The sequence below is a fragment of the Armigeres subalbatus genome, chromosome 2, assembly GCF_024139115.2.
Source record: "Armigeres subalbatus isolate Guangzhou_Male chromosome 2, GZ_Asu_2, whole genome shotgun sequence".
NCBI lineage: Eukaryota > Metazoa > Arthropoda > Insecta > Diptera > Culicidae > Armigeres > Armigeres subalbatus.
In genome coordinates this window covers 319,191,221-319,210,235 of record NC_085140.1, presented here as the reverse complement: position 1 = coordinate 319,210,235, position 19,015 = coordinate 319,191,221, and the positions used below count along the sequence as shown (strand labels likewise).

The 19,015-nt window shown below is 34.1% G+C and overlaps 3 protein-coding genes across 5 annotated transcripts in view; 1 reads left to right on the top strand and 2 right to left on the bottom strand.

Moving 5' to 3' along the window:
* Positions 1–19,015, bottom strand: part of LOC134212660 (uncharacterized) — a 328,376-nt gene that overhangs the window by 14,595 nt on the left and 294,766 nt on the right. The window lies entirely within an intron of this gene.
* On the bottom strand, positions 413–2,857 carry LOC134216791 (uncharacterized). Its single transcript, XM_062695593.1, has 4 exons — positions 2,680–2,857; positions 1,453–2,620; positions 825–1,271; positions 413–763 (listed from the first exon to the last, which is right to left on the bottom strand). Exons 1-4 carry the CDS (start codon positions 2,776–2,778, stop codon positions 636–638), a joined length of 1,842 nt encoding a protein of 613 aa, XP_062551577.1. The 5' UTR covers positions 2,779–2,857; the 3' UTR covers positions 413–635.
* Positions 4,662–19,015, top strand: part of LOC134212657 (actin-binding protein WASF2) — a 73,794-nt gene continuing 59,440 nt past the window's right edge. The window contains exons 1-4 of one of the 3 annotated variants that reach the window (XR_009979318.1): positions 4,662–4,969; positions 5,037–5,426; positions 5,586–6,588; positions 7,478–9,484. The gene's annotated coding sequence lies outside the window, so the exon portion shown is untranslated. Of the gene's footprint in view, positions 4,970–5,025; positions 5,427–5,585; positions 6,589–7,477; positions 9,485–19,015 lie in introns of those variants that run through there. The other 2 variants (XR_009979319.1, XM_062690695.1) reach the window with 2 other exon arrangements.

The window sequence follows — 19,015 nt, the reverse complement described above, 5'->3', positions numbered from 1 at the left end:
TTGATTACTTAGATTGATATCCTTTTGGTCGTTTTAACGGTTAAAAGATCAAAATCTATAGCAAAAAAATCTTACTGTGAGATCATATCGAAAACTATTTCTGCTATCATTGAGAGCAAATCAATAACTCTTTGAGATGTAGTATTGATAACATAACGAGTATTCTTGTTGATGTTGAGTCAGTGCAGTGAAAACAAATCTTTAATATCTAATTTAGTAATCGATATGCTATATAAAAAGATTGTTGAAAACAAAAATAGATAACAAATTATGATATCTATTTGCTTTCAAATAAACTAACCGAAAACAAAATTTAATAACACATACAGTTATCATGTTGCTGTAAATATGTTCTGATGATAACAAAAATTAAAGCCCTTCCTTTTCTTTTTTTTCTTCGATTAATACAAGATGTTTTAGTTTTAAGTATTTATTTATCAATACAATACAATTTAAAAAAAAATTCCTTCCAACAACCAAAAACAATAAAACATCAGCTGATAAGGATATCAGTGCATCAAAAAAATTAAAAGTTCTCATGTTTTGTATGAAATATTAAATAATGTAACATAAGTAATCAACAATATTTAAATTTGGTTTAAAAAGTATAGCATTTCAACAATAAATCATGTGGATTACTCCGGTGAATGGTATCGGTTGTAATTACTAATGACTGTTTGCATCAGCCTATTGCATTTCGAACCGATCCGTCTGGCAACCAAGTCCGTGTCGTGCAGAAGCAATCTTCTTTCAATGAGACAGTCTGAAAAACAGGAAAATGATGATTTACAATGGTATACATATTATGTGCATTTCTAAATTACCGTTCACGAATTTGACTTTTGTTGGATCCAGCGCTGCACGGATCGGACCTTGAGAAATAACGTCACAGGATTCATCTGTTGCCAACAGAAACGGTTTCTTCCCGCGGCCTTTTGGGTTATTCGAAGCGCGTCCTGTCACCGACATTCCCGCGTAGCCTTCTGGCCATGTTGCATTCATTATTAGTTTCACGAAAATATAATCACTGTCTTTTGCTTCTGTGGACATTCGCAGGATTTTATCAGCACTTGGGCAGTCCGGAAAACTTTGAACATTTTCAAAAGGCTTGTGGGTATAAGGTAGCAACTTTGACAATAAGGCCTGTTGCATTTTACCATGGGAGAGCTCCAGCTTGCTCTGTCGTTTTTTAAGATTTTTGTTTTGTTTCCGCAATTTGCAATTTTCAGACTCCAGTCTTGCTACTTCTTCTGCAAGTCCGCACGAGCATTCTGAAAATAAAAAAATAGGATGACTAAATAGCATTCTTCAAAAAAGGTCATTCGAAAATCTGATGAATCCCAAGGAATCCAGTATTAAAACGTGTTAAAACGGTGATTAATGTACACATTATGTCAGCAAAGGGAAATCCCGTTTTTTGTTCAAATATAGTTTTACTTTCGAACTACATACCTGGATCGATTGGCATTTTGTGGCAGGCAACCTCATCGTTCAACGGTTCATCCGATTCGACCTCATCATTGAAGTCAGATAGATCGTCGCCCATTTCAGAATCAGTTGAGTCCTCGAAACCACCTGCTCCGCGTGATGGAGAAAAATGCTCGGCCACAATGATTCGAGATCGGCTTGAATCCGATTGTGAATCGACGGCTGCTTCGCGTGGTGGAGAAATGTGCTCAGCTTCAATGATTCGAGATTGGCTTGGATCGGATTGCGGACCGACGGCTGCTCCGCGTGATGAAGAAATGTGCTTAACTACACTGACTCGAGGTCGACTTAGGCCGGGTTGCGCCTCGACAGCTGCTCCACATGATGGAGAAATGTGCTCGGCCACAATGATTCGAGATCGGCTTGGATCTGCTTGCGGACCGGTGGTTTCTCCGCGTGATAGACAAATGTTCTCAACTACATTGTCCCGAGCTCTACTTGGGCCGGGTTGCAGTTTTGCCGCTGCCTGGCATGATGAAGAAATGTACTCGGACACAATGTTTAGAGACTGGCTTGGATCGTATTGCGGACCTACGGCTGCTCCACGTGATGGAGAAATATTTTCAGCTTCAAAGATTCGAGATCGGTTCGGATCGACGGCTGATCCGCGTGATGAAGAAATGTGCTTAACTACACTGACTCGAGGTCGACCGCGATGCTGAACGGCAGCTACTCCGCATGACGCAGAAATGTGCTCGGCAACAATGATTCGAGATCGGCTTGGATCGGATTGCTGACCGACGGCTGCTCCGCGTGATGAACAGGTGTTCTCAACACTGATCCGAGGTCGACTTGGACCGGGTTGGGGATTGGTAGCTGCTCCGCATGATGGAAAAATATGCTCAGCTTCAATTCTTCGAGATCGGCCTGGATCGTATTGCGGACCGACGGCTGCTCCGCGTGATGGACAAATGTTTTCAACTACACTGATCCGAGGTCGACTTGTGCCGGGTTGCGGATCATTCGGCTCAAATTTTCCTTTTTTCGTCAAATCGATTTGGCAAGGCACAGCTCTTTTCCCTCGTGTCTGCGTTGCAAGAGGTTTTGCACCTTTTGCACACCCACGGATAATAGAACGTTTTTTCCGGGAATTCAGTGGTGCAACGTTGTCGTTTGTGCATTCGGCGAATGGCTTTAGGGAAAAGGAGGTTAGGAAATTAAAAAGTCGAACTAATTTCCGCATGTACTTACCACCGATCCTGTCAGCTCATTTAAAATGAATTCTGAGTTTTTTTCGTTAGATTGCTGTTTAACTCGATTTCTTGCAGCGTTTACGCGTTTTCGAGCCATTTTTTTTAAATATTATTTAGAAAATGCTGAAAAGTTGCAGAAAAGCAGCTAGCTCACTAATCAATTTCAAAGTGAAAAAACCATGGTTGACCAAGTCAATACGAGTTGTCTATAGTTATATATAATAATGAACATCACAGTAAAATTTCATTATTGCGAGTAAATATATATCAAGAGTAAATAGGCAAATCCAACTAAAAATAAGAAGACACGATGGTGTTAACTTTGACGCTTAAATGTAAATTAAAATAAAATCAAATTAAAATTAAATTAAAATTAAATTAAAATAAAAATAAAATTAAATTAAAATTAAATTAAAATTAAATTAAAATTAAAATTAAATTAAAATTAAATTAAAATTAAATTAAAATTAAATTAAAATTAAATTAAAATTAAATTAAAATTAAATTAAAATTAAATTAAAATTAAATTAAAATTAAATTAAAATTAAATTAAAATTAAATTAAAATTAAATTAAAATTAAATTAAAATTAAATTAAAATTAAATTAAAATTAAATTAAAATTAAATTAAAATTAAATTAAAATTAAATTAAAATTAAATTAAAATTAAATTAAAATTAAATTAAAATTAAATTAAAATTAAATTAAAATTAAATTAAAATTAAATTAAAATTAAATTAAAATTAAATTAAAATTAAATTAAAATTAAATTAAAATTAAATTAAAATTAAATTAAAATTAAATTAAAATTAAATTAAAATTAAATTAAAATTAAAATTAAATTAAAATTAAATTAAAATTAAATTAAAATTAAATTAAAATTAAATTAAAATTAAATTAAAATTAAATTAAAATTAAATTAAAATTAAATTAAAATTAAATTAAAATTAAATTAAAATTAAATTAAAATTAAATTAAAATTAAATTAAAATTAAATTAAAATTAAATTAAAATTAAATTAAAATTAAATTAAAATTAAATTAAAATTAAATTAAAATTAAATTAAAATTAAATTAAAATTAAATTAAAATTAAATTAAAATTAAATTAAAATTAAATTAAAATTAAATTAAAATTAAATTAAAATTAAATTAAAATTAAATTAAAATTAAATTAAAATTAAATTAAAATTAAATTAAAATTAAATTAAAATTAAATTAAATTAAATTAAAATTAAATTAAAATTAAATTAAAATTAAATTAAAATTAAATTAAAATTAAATTAAAATTAAATTAAAATTAAATTAAAATTAAATTAAAATTAAATTAAAATTAAATTAAAATTAAATTAAAATTAAATTAAAATTAAATTAAAATTAAATTAAAATTAAATTAAAATTAAATTAAAATTAAATTAAAATTAAATTAAAATTAAATTAAAATTAAATTAAAATTAAATTGAAATTAAATTAAAATTAAATTAAAATTAAATTAAAATTAAATTGAAATAAATTAAAATTAAATTAAAATTAAATTAAAATTAAATTAAAATTAAATTAAAATTAAATTAAAATTAAATTAAAATTAAATTAAAATTAAATTAAAATTAAATTAAAATTAAATTAAAATTAAATTAAAATTAAATTAAAATTAAATTAAAATTAAATTAAAATTAAATTAGAATTAAATTAAAATTTAATTAAAATTTAATTAAAATTTAATTAAAATTCAATTAAAACTCAATTAAAATTTAATTAAAATTCAATTAAAACTCAATTAAAATTTAATTAAAATTCAATTAAAACTCAATTAAAATTAAATTAAAATTAATTTTGCTTTGTAAAATGATGCTGCATATGAAGAATTTTCTGTTGGTATTTTCCAGTATACACCGTATCGATTAACCATCTGTCGTGTCAAGTGTCAGGTTCTGGCCGAAAATATTCACAAACACAAATATTTACACGGTTTACGGATGAAAATAATGGCATTTATTTATGTTGTACTGCTGTAACAAGTGCTCGTGGTGGAAAACAAACTAAAAATAGTGTGAGTGTAATGCAACGTATACGTAACGGTCGTATGAAAGTATAAATTGTCAAAATTAAAATGTCAACAATATAAAAACAACTTTCTTGGTTCTTTCCGTACAAGTTAGAATTATTAGAATCCTTTAAAAACGGTTGTATGTTCTAGAATATAATTAGGTAAAAGTATCAGAATGATTCGACGAAATAAACGCCATCACTACATGCTGAATGAAAATGAAGGTCGTAAATATGTGCGCAAGGTACGTCATATCGTTACACAATTAGGAGAATATTTGAATCATATGAATAACAATAGTTTTGTTTTAGTCTGCTACTCGACGGCCGAATTCTGAGCAATCCAGCGGCGATACTCCTAGAATACGTAAAAGTACATTTCCAAGAACGGAAGTTGAGAATGTTTCTAGTGAATCGGAGTTTGAAGGATGTGATGACGTTAATGCTTGTCCGGAAAACCTGGCATTCCTGAATCGGTACCTTTTCGCTGAAAGTCAAAACGAAAGAATTTCGTTCATGAACATAGACGATATAAAGGAAAATGACTTTACCGTTAATGAATTGAATCCGGTAGATCGGTCGTTCCTAGCGAATTCGATAAATTCTCTATCTGATTATCAATTAAGTGGAAGTTCATATCTGTTGAGTAATGATTCTTCTTCACATGAATCGTACGATTCTAATGAATCCAATCAGCAAGAGGTAAGTAAAAAAAACTGAAATCAGAACCATCAAGCGTCAACTGAACTTCAGAAATAAGTTTGACGTGCCAATAAGGAACCTTTGTTGTTTTTTCACAGTTTTGTTTATTGTAAAATATTGTAAATCCATAAAGATTTTAAGTTTTTTTTTATGTTTCAGGATGCTTTTGGAGAGCACAATAAACCAATGCAATTCAACGCTGAAATTACAGTACGTGACGTTCTGTTCATGGTACTCAATTTTTATATAAGATATAAGCTGACTCAAGAGGCTGTTGTACAATTACTAAAGATGTTGAACCTGATAACTGGCGTGAAGAACCTTCCCGAGAGCTTCGAAGCTTTTGCTGGTGTATTTCCTGATCCGTATGACTCTCATCGAGTGTACTTTTGTGCCGAATGCCAGTGTGAATACGGTTGTACCCCACCAAACGAACAAACTGTATGCTCAGTCCAGGGTTGTAACTCCACAAAGTTCGACTTTTTTATTGTTCTTCCTCTTAAAGAACAGTTGAAAGAAGCAGTTACGAAGTTCAGGAAAGAAATCAACGATTATGAAGAATTGATCGAAGCAGAAAACATTGCCGATATTAATCGAGGTGCAATGTTCAACAAAATTAAAAGGAATGAGCAAGGAAAATACATCACTCTTTCTGTGAACACGGACGGCGCAGCAGCATATCGTTGGACACTAAATAAGCCCTGCTACCCTATTTTTGTTACAGTAAACAATCTGCCACCTCGTTTACGTTTCAACAAACATAACGTAATGCTCAGTGCGATATGGCTGAGCAAAGGGGACCCTAATATGTGTTTATTCTTCAAGTACTTTAGCAAGGAGATGAAAAATCTGAGAAATGGTTTAGAAATTGGTGACGAGATATATAAAGTAGTTGTCCTGCAGAACTGTTTAGATACAGTGGCCAGATGCAAAGTGCAAGGAACAACACAATTCAATGGTAGATATGGCTGTTCAGTGTGTCTCCACAGCGGAATGATTGTAAATGGGAATCAAATTCGGTATCCCTCCATCGCCGCAGAGCAGCGAGATCATGATACAACCCGGAATCTAATGCTAGAGGTGCACAAAACCAAAATTCCGAAACTTGGTATTAAAGCATTGTCAGTATTTCTAGCTGTGCCAGATTTTGATATAGTGTTAGGTATTTATGATTTATACTTTCGATATATAACAAGGGTGGCTCAAATTAGTATGAAGTAACTTATTCCAAATTGTTTGATGCTCTGATGCTCAGAACAAAACTTTAGCCAAATCGGTCAACGTTTGGGCGATGCCAAACTTTTTGAAAATTTAGATGAAAAATTAATGGAGAAACATTAAAAACAGTAGTTTGGAGACGATGAAACGATGTTATGCTGAAACCTGCGTCTAGATTGAAGTTTAAACGGCGAAGTTATTAGCATTTCTCAGTTTCTCAGCTATTTGAAGTTTGAGCAAAATTCGTTTATTTTACACTAAAAAAATAATAAATTCACCCATAAAACATTTCAGTAGAATGCTAATAACTTTGCCTGATAAACTTCAATCTTCTTGCGGCTTTCAGAATAACATTCTATATTTCCTTTTGTCATAAGACGTCAAGTACGAGACACTGAAGATGACCTTACTGTTGAGGTCGAAATACGTATCTGTCAAGGTACAATTAAGTGGTGGAATTAAATTGGCTTGTACAAACTCGTCTCATGACATGTGAAGACATTCCACTAAAAAGCTCAAAATAATTTTCTTAACATTCTATATTTAATTCTGTAAGAACTGAATGATCATATTCCTTAATCGTAAATGATCCCTTATTGTAGCTCTAAATTGCTGTTTTATGATGTTTCTCTATAAATATGTTTCATATATTCCAATGAGTTTAGCTATGCTCAAATGTTGACTGATTTCGTTGAAATTTTGTTCATAGAACCAGGGCGTCCAATACTAATAAGTAGACGTCTTATAAAAAAAGTGCTTTTTTAGCCATCTTAAAATACATACAATATATTTATATATTCGATTACTTTCTAATTTATTGTTGTTGTTTCTAGGGTTTCCTCCAGACTATATGCATAATGTCCTTTTAGGCGTGGTGAAGCTTATGTGGGAATTATTCACATCGACATCAAACCACAATAAACCATTTTATGTGGGATTGCAACTTGGAGAGGTCGAGCAACGTTTGTCCGAAATTCGTCCTCCAAGTGCATTCTCACGGTATCCTGGAAAATTAGACGATATGAAAAAGAACAAAGCTGCAGACTGGGAGTGCATACTGTTCCATTATTTTTACCCCTGTTTTGTGAATATTCTCCCAAAATCATTCCTAGATCATTTTATGTTGCTATCCTTGAATGCTATTTTTGAATTATTAGATGTGCATCTAACTCTAGACCAAATCGATACTTGTGAGAAATCCATCAACAGTTTTGTAAAGAAATTCTCTGAATTCTACGGTGTGGAAAATATGGTATTCAATATTCATTTGTTGACCCATTTATCAGAAAGTGCCAGACACTTTGGTGCTTTGTGGAATTCTTCATTATTTCCATATGAAAATGCGAATGGGGTAATCTTACAATATAGGACTGGAAACAACCATCCTGTTATTCAGATTAGCTCAAAATATGTTCTCAACAGAACATGTCATTTCAGAATATCGACTCATTCTGAAATAATGCAGTGGCATTCTAGGATTTGGAATTCAAAAACATCAACTGAATTGCAGTATGATCACCGGTTGCTTTATATCGTTCCAGAGCATGTTTCAATTGACGCCGATGTACTTGAGAGAGATTTTAGTTATCACGATCGCCTATTTATTAGAAATATCCAATACAGAACATACAAAGCATGCGAAAAACTTGGCTATGATGATTCATATGTCAATATAAATCAGGAGTTCTTTCGAATCGAGCACATTCTTATCGCGAAAAATAATGCGCCTTTTATCGTTGCAACGAAGCTTAGTACAACACAGCTTTTCAAAAATATGTTTGTATATTCAGTGACCGACCACGTCGTATTAAAAAAAGCAAATCATAATTTCAGACAATGTGTAAATGTATCTATAAATAGTAATGGCAAAGTCATGACATTTATTTCTATTTGCAAATATAATAGTCAGGTAGATTAAAAGAATAATGGTTATACTTTCGTAAACAAAATGTTACTGATTTTCTCCTTAACCCGAATTAAACAAGACTACTAGATAAATAGTTTTTAAGTTATAAGCATTTTGATTTAGAGTAATAAAATATGTAGAGTTGTAGTGAAATTAACAACTGTCATTAATGTATAGCAAAAAGAAAACAACATTAGTTATCATACTTTACCCTTCATAAACTGATATCAAATTTTGATCTCAATTTGATGTCGATATCATAATATGATTTCAATTTGCTATCATCTTGTTGTTGGACTTTGCTCGGGAAGTGCGCTTCAGTGTGAAAATTCGGATCAGTAAAGTTTCAGCAACTGGGATATCTGGTGTGGCAGACAGAGGAAGATTCGAATGAGGGGCTTGTGAAGTGAAATCTCTTAGTGGTGGAAAAAAGGCGTAAGTGTCCGGGGAGCAGTCGAAGTTAGTCAAGAAAGAGTTGTGGCACCCATCAGATACCTACGCAAATGGGGTTCCTGCAGTTTGTGCAATCAAAATAAATTTGTGTTTATTGCAAAGCGACAGAAGGGTGTTTCGTTGTGCAGAAAAATCGCCCCGAATCAAGGAGGGGCAAAGGCAATAAAATATAAGTGTAATCACTATTGCAATCTGGTCGGAGTGAAGAAAAGTAAAAGGAAGAACAACGACCCGGGAGGAAGCAGTAGCGAATTTCTCAAAGGTGTGTGTCACTCGAAGAAGTAGTGAAATTTCTGGATATAGTGGATACTAACCTACTGGGGGACTACGGAAAGAAGGGAGACGCGATAGAGGCAGACCTCTCTGGCTGATATCATTCTTCAAGGCGGACGACATCATCGGGCCTCGGTGTCGTGTGATTCTTTGTCATCATCAAAAAGTCAATCATCGACGCGCGGCCGAGAGCGAGAACAACACTGAAGTGAGTAATGAAACCGACGACAATAATAATAATAATGATAGGTGCCTCCAACCAAGATATCGGAGATATATGTAGGTGTATTGGATATGGAGTGCGGATGAAACGGTGGGGTCGACAGAATGGATGGCGACTAATTTAGAATTCTGGAAGCGAGCGACATCCTTGCGGGTGTCGTCGTTCTGCTAAGGCGTGTACAACCGTGCTACCGAGAGTTGGCTTTATATATCTTGTTGTTTTTTTTGGGACACATACACAACCGTTAAACGCAAGTTAGTCTTAGCTAAATTGGAAGTCAAGCACAGATGTGGTTTATGGCAGAACAGAGGCCGGAAGTTAGTTTATACTTCTTGCGGCTCTGATGTGGCGGTGTCAGTCAAAATAGATAGAAATTCAATTTCACCGTCAGAGAGGAGGTTCTCTAATAAGACTTCATATTTTGATTGATTCATGGCGAGACTTTCTTTTCAACCAAGATTTTTTATGATAAGGAAGAAACTGTTTCAAGGTCAATAAAAATATTTGGTTACCTACATATTTCTTTGAAATATCAAGAGATAGAAATAAATAAGAGATGGAGAATTTCATTCATTTCGATATTTATTCAAAATTATTCTATTCATTAAAAACTTAACTTTTCCTGGATGCTGTTCTTTAAGTTTTTTCCAAAATTTATTAAAATTTCCAAAAAAAATCGTAAAAGAGTTTAAAAAAAATGCTGATATGAGGCTTATTTCGTTAAACATATGCTTCTTCAGCTAAAAATGTAGCTTATTAAGCCTAAATTGTTTGTTGGGACCTGGTACTTTAACTGCTAGGTCCATGCAAACTGATTGTTGGTCACGCGAACGGAAGCGACATTAACAATTTTATACTTTCGCATCAACTGCCTCAACAACCGAACGAGTTTCTAAAGAAATTTCCAAAGGAACTTCTGAAGGATTTCTAAAATCATCCCCAAAAAAATTTGCTAAGGGAGTTTCTAATGGAACTCGTAAAGAAATTTACAAAGAATCCCCAAATAATTTTCTGACGGAATTTTCGCAAGAAGTTCTGAAGGAATTCCCGAAGAAATTTCTAAATAAATTTTCAAAACAATTTCTTCAGAAGTTTTCTGAAATTAAAATCGAAGCAATTCGTAGAATTTTCTCTTTGGAGAAATTTCTGAATTTGTTTCCGTAGAACTTTCAGAAGGAATCGCTAGAAGATTTTTTGTAAGTAATTCCTGGAGGGATTTCCGATGGAATTCCTAAAGGAATTGTTGATGGAACGGCTGAAGCAGTATCTGGGAAATGGAATGGAAATGGAATGGAAATGGAATGGAAATGGAATGGAAATGGAATGGAAATGGAATGGAAATGGAATGGAAATAGAATGGAAATGGAATGGAAATGGAATGGAAATGGAATGGAAATGGAATGGAAATGGAATGGAAATGGAATGGAAATGGAATGGAAATGGAATGGAAATGGAATGGAAATGGAATGGAAATGGAATGGAAATGGAATGGCAGCCCTACCAGCGCGATGTAGGTAACGCGACCCCGGTAAGGTAGCTTACTGATGCCTCTCAAATACCACGAAAAATGAAGATAGAAGAAAAAGAGAACGTTATTTTTGGCAACCGGGGCCGTCCAGAAACCACGTGGTCATATATGGGGGGAGGGGGGGGGGTTTGGCAAATGACCACGATAAGCCACATGGGGGAAGGGGGGTGTTGCTCTCGAACCACGTGGTTTTTTTTACACGAAAAACTTTTGGTGAATAACAATAGCGGTGTAAAAAATACAAATCATTAAAATTTGATGATTAAATATTAAACGCAAAGCGCATCTAAGGGCCGATGCCCACGTAGCGTCTTTTCAACTCAGCGTTAAAAAGACGTAGGTGCGCATGAAAAATCGATAACGCAGCGTCGGTCGCAACGCCGATGCATATCTGCATTATTTGATCATCTTAGCCTAATGGGCCAAACACAATTGATACGTTTGCGTGCGTTTTGACAGTTTTCCCATGGGAAAACTGTCAAAACGCACGCAAACGTATCAATTGTGTTTGACCCATAAGATCCTATATCCATACATAAATAAACGAAAAAACAGGTTGCGATTCAGTCTCAATTTCCACAAAAAAAATTTGGATAGGAAAAATGGGAAAATATTTTTAAAAAAAATTCCGCCGCAGATGGTTTTTGGCATCACGCCGCCGACACTTTTTCATCAGCGGACTACAGCTACAATTTTGAAAAATGTTATGTTTTTACAATAATCCAAGAAAAAATCTTAAGAAGAAAAATTCATAAGAATTTTTTGTGGATATTCAGGAAAAATCAAGTAAAGAAATTTCCTGTAAAAACTTTGACATTACTTCATACAATCCTGATACAGTGCTGGAATTCAGAACTTTTTTTGAACAAATATCTCTGAAAAATTTTGCTTGGAAATTTTGCTACAAATTAGTAATGAAACAAAAAACAAAACATATGATACTTTTATGCCCAGGGAAGTCGAGACAATTTCCAATCCGAAAATTGCCTAGACCGGCACCGGGAATCGAGCCCAGCCACCCTCAGCATGGTCTTGCTTTGTAGCCGCGCATCTTACCGCACAGCTAAGGAGGGCCCAAACAAAACATCTCCAGTGTTAATTCCGAAAAATTTTCCTTGAAACTCCGAAAAAAATTCCATGTGAATTCTGTCTGAAAATTAAAAACAGTCCTGTGGGAAATACATATAATTTTCGGTGGAAAAACATTCTAATGAATTTCTTCGACAAATTCTTCCGAATCTTCACCAGAAATTCTTCTTCATTTACAAAAGAAGTTTTTCGAAGATTCAACACTTCAAAATGTTCAGTCTCCAGTTAGCCTAGCGAGCAAAGGCATAGGATTGGCAATCCAGAGATGACGAGTTCGATTCTCGTTCCTGTCTAGGATGTTTTCGGGTGGGAAACATTCTCGACACCCTAGGTATAGTGTATCCATCGTACTTGCTACACAAGATATATAATCGTGCAATGGCTGGCATATAAAAGCTTTCAAGTTGAAGCAGACCAACTTCCAGTTGGAATATGGAGCCAATGTCACATAAAACACTTTGATATTTCCGCTGATTTTTTTTTCAATTACGGAATTTTGAAATGAAAATTTTTCGTTATACATTTTTACGCTCTTTGTGAGTTCTATCACATTTTTTGAAAGCAGACCAACTTCCAGTTGGAATATGGAGCCAATGTCACATAAAGCACTTTGATATTTCCGTTGATTTTTTTTTCAATTACGGAATTTTGAAATGAAAATTTTTCGTTATACATTTTTACGCTCTTTGTGAGTTCTATCACATTTTTTTAAATTTTCCAAGTATTTTTTATTCGAGGGCATTATTTAGAATTTCCACGGAATAGTCTATGGATTACCTTCAAAAAATTCTATGGATTTTCAAACAATAAATCTTTAGAATTCTCCACTCTTGAACCAGAAATCATTTCAAAATTTCATCGGGAATTCATTCTTCTTCGGGATGTCATTTTGATTTATTTGTAGGTGCAGCTAAACATTGCTTTAAATCTTTACCATGCAAAGATGCACATGATTTAGAAAGTTTAAGGAATTTACACATCAGAAAATCTTTAAAATAATGATTTAATTTTTTAAGGAATTCCTACTGAAAATGCTTCAAAAGTACAACCTTCACAAGTACTACAAAAGTACAATTTTTCGTTATTTCCACTTGTAAAAACATCGGAATTTCCTCGGGAAATTCATTATTTGTGATTCAGATGAACTTTTTTCGATTGTCTACAGGAAAATCTTAGGAATTGCCATGTGAAATATTTTGGCATATTCCGAATAATTTCTTTTGGAAATTAAAAAAAAAACTGCTGAAAATTTCTAAGAATTTCTTTTGGGAAACGAAAAAAAAATTCCATTGGAAATTTAGGAGAATTTCCTTTGAAGATTCATTAAAGTTGCCCAGGATTTTGGAAATTTTTTTTAGAAATTTTGTAAAAAAGTAAGCTGGATTTTTTATACTTGAAATTCTTCGGAATTTGATGTTTATTGGAATTTTCATCGTAAATATGCATTTCGGATCCTTCTACGGATTCTTCTAGTTCTTAAAATTTCTACCGACCATTTTCGGAATTTCTGAAAAATGTCGTTGAAATTCTAAAGATTTTCCGGGAGACTCCGAAAAATTTCTTATCAATATTCCGAAGGGTTTCCTTGCAACTCCAGAATAATTATTCTTGAAAATTAAGAAGATCTTGGAATTTAAAATTAATCTAAGCAATAAATGTAGACAATAATTTAGGCTTAAGAAGCCTAGTTTTTATGATATTGAATAATTATCATAATTGATCGAAAAAAATTTATAATGCACCTAAATGTTCTAAATGCACAAAATTCAAGTAGTGCGCATGAAAAAGGTTATGACATAGAGAAAACGTGGTTTTTTTTACACGAAAAACTTTTGGTGAATAACAATAGCGGTGTAAAAAATACAAATCATTAAAATTTGATGATTAAATATTAAACGCAAAGCGCATCTAAGGGCCGATGCCCACGTAGCGTCTTTTCAACTCAGCGTTAAAAAGACGTAGGTGCGCATGAAAAATCGATAACGCAGCGTCGGTCGCAACGCCGATGCATATCTGCATTATTTGATCATCTTAGCCTAATGGGTCAAACACAATTGATACGTTTGCGTGCGTTTTGACAGTTTTCCCATGGGAAAACTGTCAAAACGCACGCAAACGTATCAATTGTGTTTGACCCATAAGATCCTATATCCATACATAAATAAACGAAAAAACAGGTTGCGATTCAGTCTCAATTTCCACAAAAAAAATTTGGATAGGAAAAATGGGAAAATATTTTTAAAAAAAATTCCGCCGCAGATGGTTTTTGGCATCACGCCGCCGACACTTTTTCATCAGCGGACTACAGCTACAATTTTGAAAAATGTTATGTTTTTACAATAATCCAAGAAAAAATCTTAAGAAGAAAAATTCATAAGAATTTTTTGTGGATATTCAGGAAAAATCAAGTAAAGAAATTTCCTGTAAAAACTTTGACATTACTTCATACAATCCTGATACAGTGCTGGAATTCAGAACTTTTTTTGAACAAATATCTCTGAAAAATTTTGCTTGGAAATTTTGCTACAAATTAGTAATGAAACAAAAAACAAAACATATGATACTTTTATGCCCAGGGAAGTCGAGACAATTTCCAATCCGAAAATTGCCTAGACCGGCACCGGGAATCGAGCCCAGCCACCCTCAGCATTTTTCGGAATTTCTGAAAAAATGTCGTTGAAATTCTAAAGATTTTCCGGGGAGACTCCGAAAAATTTCTTATCAATATTCCGAAGGGCTTCCCTTGCAACTCCAGAATAATTATTCTTGAAAATTAAGAAGATCTTGGAATTTAAAATTAATCTAAGCAATAAATGTAGACAATAATTTAGGCTTAAGAAGCCTAGTTTTTATGATATTGAATAATTATCATAAATGATCGAAAAAAAATTATAATGCACCTAAATGTTCTAAATGCACAAAATTCAAGTAGTGCATGAAAAGGTTATGACATAGAGAAAAAATTAACATGAAATTCTAAATAAGAACTAAGGAGATTCCTGCGATATGAAAAAATGTGGCAGTGTTCCAGAAAAAAACTCTCCAATTCCTAAAATAATCTAGGCTAAAAAATAGTGTTATAATAACGATTGAAATTGAATTCTAAAACAAATCTCAACCCTTTCAGGAATGAAGGGTCATATATGCCCAGCGTTTTAGATTGTCTATAAAATCACAAAAGAAAGCTAGGCCATCATTTTCTTCAGTAAAATTGTTCATCTAGATATTGGCTTTACAGAAAAAATATGGGAGCTCAAATTTGACTGATCATGAAAACTCAGATATCCAAAACCTTGGGAAGATTTCGATTCTAAGAGCGTGTAAATAAAGTTTAAATGTTTGAATCATTCTAAACAGATGGGTGGTCAAATAAGATGGGTCATCCTGAAGGTTAAGCCAGTGATTAATATTCAGGAACACGAGATGCTCAAGGTACTTCAAAATGCTCTCAAGTTCAACCCACGAATCTACCAGATCAATCAAGACATTTGCAATGTTCTCATCATCGGTATATACCCAATCCGATGAAATAAGCATATGACCCTAATTTCCATTAACATGAGATCCAAGAGACAAGGTACCCAAAATTATCTTGAGTCAACAGCAAGTTGCGCAATGACTATGAGGTATCTTCGCAAATTGTTTTGTAGGGCCTTAGAAGCACTGGGTTCACGGACTTGAATGATCAAATAGTTCAAACATTACGACTTTTGGACGTTTTGTATAACCAAAAAAGTCTGTAGTAGATTGTATAAATAATAATTGAAGTCATATCAACCCAATGGACCTACTGGGATATTATATCATACATCATTCATAAGTTGGTTAATTGGATAAATCGAATGATCCGAACTCCAAAATAATAATTGGTCTATAATACATCCATTTCTCTATGAGTCGCTTATGAAAGGACCATTTACTGAAGCATATTCGAGATGTGGAATAGAAGTTCCTTGGAAAATTATTCCAAAGAACCATCAGAGTGACCGAGAAAATATTTTTAGTATGGCATCATTTGCTTCCACGAGTCGATATCAAAATAAAATTTCAATGAAGAATTAGAAATTTTGAGAGATGAGCCAGCTTTGCATTTAAAATCTCTTTAGTAGAAAAAAAATAAAAATTTCCATAATAAAATAGGAAATTGCCAATAAAGAACAATAATACACACAACAATAATAAATTAGCACTTGTAAAAGCAAAAATTGCAATTATGAAACAAGAATTTTCCATAAAGAAATCAAAATGTTCAACGGAAAAATACAAAATTCTCATGAATAAATCAATATTAGCAATGAACAATAAAAAAAAAAATTATAATTATTTATTTCTAATATTGATGATTCTGAAAACAATACTGAAATTTCTACAGGAATGCTACTCAAAAGAAACAACAGTAGGAGGTTTCATTTGCATCTCTAATATTACATATTAACTTTGTGATTCTCTGATAAACCTTTCATTGTGTATACAGTGTATACTTAATTTTTTTTACCGGGATCTCAGCAAAATGTTGAACTTTTACCGAGAATCGCACAGCCGTGCCCCAGCAAACATGTTTTTTACCGAGATTTCTGTCAAAATTGCTGATAATCAGCAAATAATTTGCCGAAAATCAGCTAACAAACGCTATTTTTGCCGGAATATCAGTTATTTGTTTTGCTGGCGCACGGCTGTGCGGACTTTTGCCGAGCTGCAGAAATGAAAACTGAGTGTGTAAGTTCAGTTCAGATGCTTCGCTGAGGTTAATATCTTAAGAATTTCCAGTAGCTCCAGAGCTATGGAAGGTCCCAAATACTCTAAGGAATCTATAGGGATATTCAGTGATGAACTTTATAGTTATTCCAAAAAAAAACACTAATAAAAAAATTTAGAAAAAATTAAAAGTGTAGGGATATTTTGGAAAATTTCTAAACCACTATAAATTTTTCTCGAAATTTTTATGAGATATTCGCGAGCCCACATTTTTTTATATCCTCCTGAAGCATTGAAGGTGTGCGAGTTCTAGATATCCTAATACCTGATACATATTATATTATTATTATTTATTCAGACTAAGGCCGAAGTGGCCTGTGCGGTATATAAGAGTCTTCTCCATACCTGATACATATTACAACATGATAACATAATCAAAATTTTCGACTTCATGAAAATTTATAATTTCCATGCTGGGTTTAGTTTAATTTTGAATCAATTGAAATTGTCCATCTTCAAAATTGATCGAATTAACCATATGTTTTAGTTACAAAAGGTTTTTTTTAAATTTTTGTACTTGAAAAAAACCACGTGGTCATAGGGGGGGGGAGGGGGGGTCTGCCAAATGACCACGATAAGCCACATGGGGGGAGGGGGGGGTTGAAAATCTTCAAAAATATGACCACGTGGTTTCTGGATGGCCCCACCGACCCGGCAACGAAATAAGGGCTATGATTGGAAACTCGGTACCTGGAATGTCAGGACCCTAAATGAACCTGGAAAAGTGAGCCTTCTGGCTCGTGAACTGCAGAAGGTTGAAGTGAACGTGGCCGCTATTCAAGAAGTCCGATGGCCCAGATCCGGAGAACGTGACTTCCGAGCCGTGGATTCCACGACCAACACTACATCCAAGTATAACATCTATCACAGCGGCGGCAGAAAAGCAGAGCATGGAGTTGGGTGCGTAGTGATGGTGCTTGCCCATGAAGCGAGTGATGCGGTGGAAACCCATTAGCGAACGAATCTGTATGTTGAGGATACGAGGCAAATTCTTCAATTACAGCCAAATCAACGTTTACGCACCGACAAACGATAAATCCGACGACGTGAAGGACACGTTTTATGAATGTCTTGTTAAATCCTATGGAAAGTGCCCAAAGCATGACGTGAAAATTGTTATCGGAGACGCTAACGCTCAGGTCGGTAGAGAGGACTTTTTCCGTCCATAATCGGTAGGAAGAGCCTTCACTCCGCTACCAGTGACAACGGCCTACGGCTAGTAAATTTCGCTGCTGCCATAGGGATGGCCATCAGTAGCATCAATGGTTGGGTTGGTTCAATGTGGAGTGTCAGAGAGTGACAGACGAGAAGAACGTTACCAGGAGCCGGATGTTGGTTTCGGGTACCCGATCGAATAGAGATCGGTACAAGGAAGCAAGAGTTGCCGACAAATGAACCCACCGCAGGAAGAAGAAAGAATATGGAAAACAAGCGATTAGCGAGGCGCAGGAAAAAATGGAGCAACAAGTGAATTTGCTGACAGATAAAACCGAAGTGGCTACCAGGTGGAAGCAACACTTCGAGACTTTGTTGAATAGTGGAAGTGACAATGCATCGGAGAACAGAATAGATATTAGCGACGATGGACAAGCTGTGGAGTCGCCTACATTAGATGAGGTTGAAAAAGCTGTTAAAGAGCTGAAAAACAATAAGGCTGCGGGGAAGGACCAGCTCCTGGCTGAACTTCTCAAACATGGCAGTGAGCAGCTTTATGAAGTTCTGCATCATATCATGTCGAAAATATGGGAAGACGAGGTAATGCCTGCTAGCTGGTTGAACGGCCTCATTTGCACTCTCTTTAAGAAAGGGCACAAACTGGAGTGCACCAATTACCGAGGAATAACCCTCCTTAATTCGGCGTACAAAATTATGTCCCGTATTATGTTCAACAGATTGAGACCGCTTGAAGAGTCCTTCGTCGGCGAATATCAAGCAGGTTTTCGTGAGGGCCGATCAACGACGGATCAAATGTTTACCCTGAGACAAATCCTTGATGAATTCCGGGAGTACAACCTTCAAGTCATCTGTTTATTGATTTCAAGGTGGCGTACGATTCAGTGAAACGGAATGAATTATGGCAAATTATGCTTGAGCATGGGTTTCCGGCGAAACTGATACGGCTGATTCGTTGGACGGATCGAAAT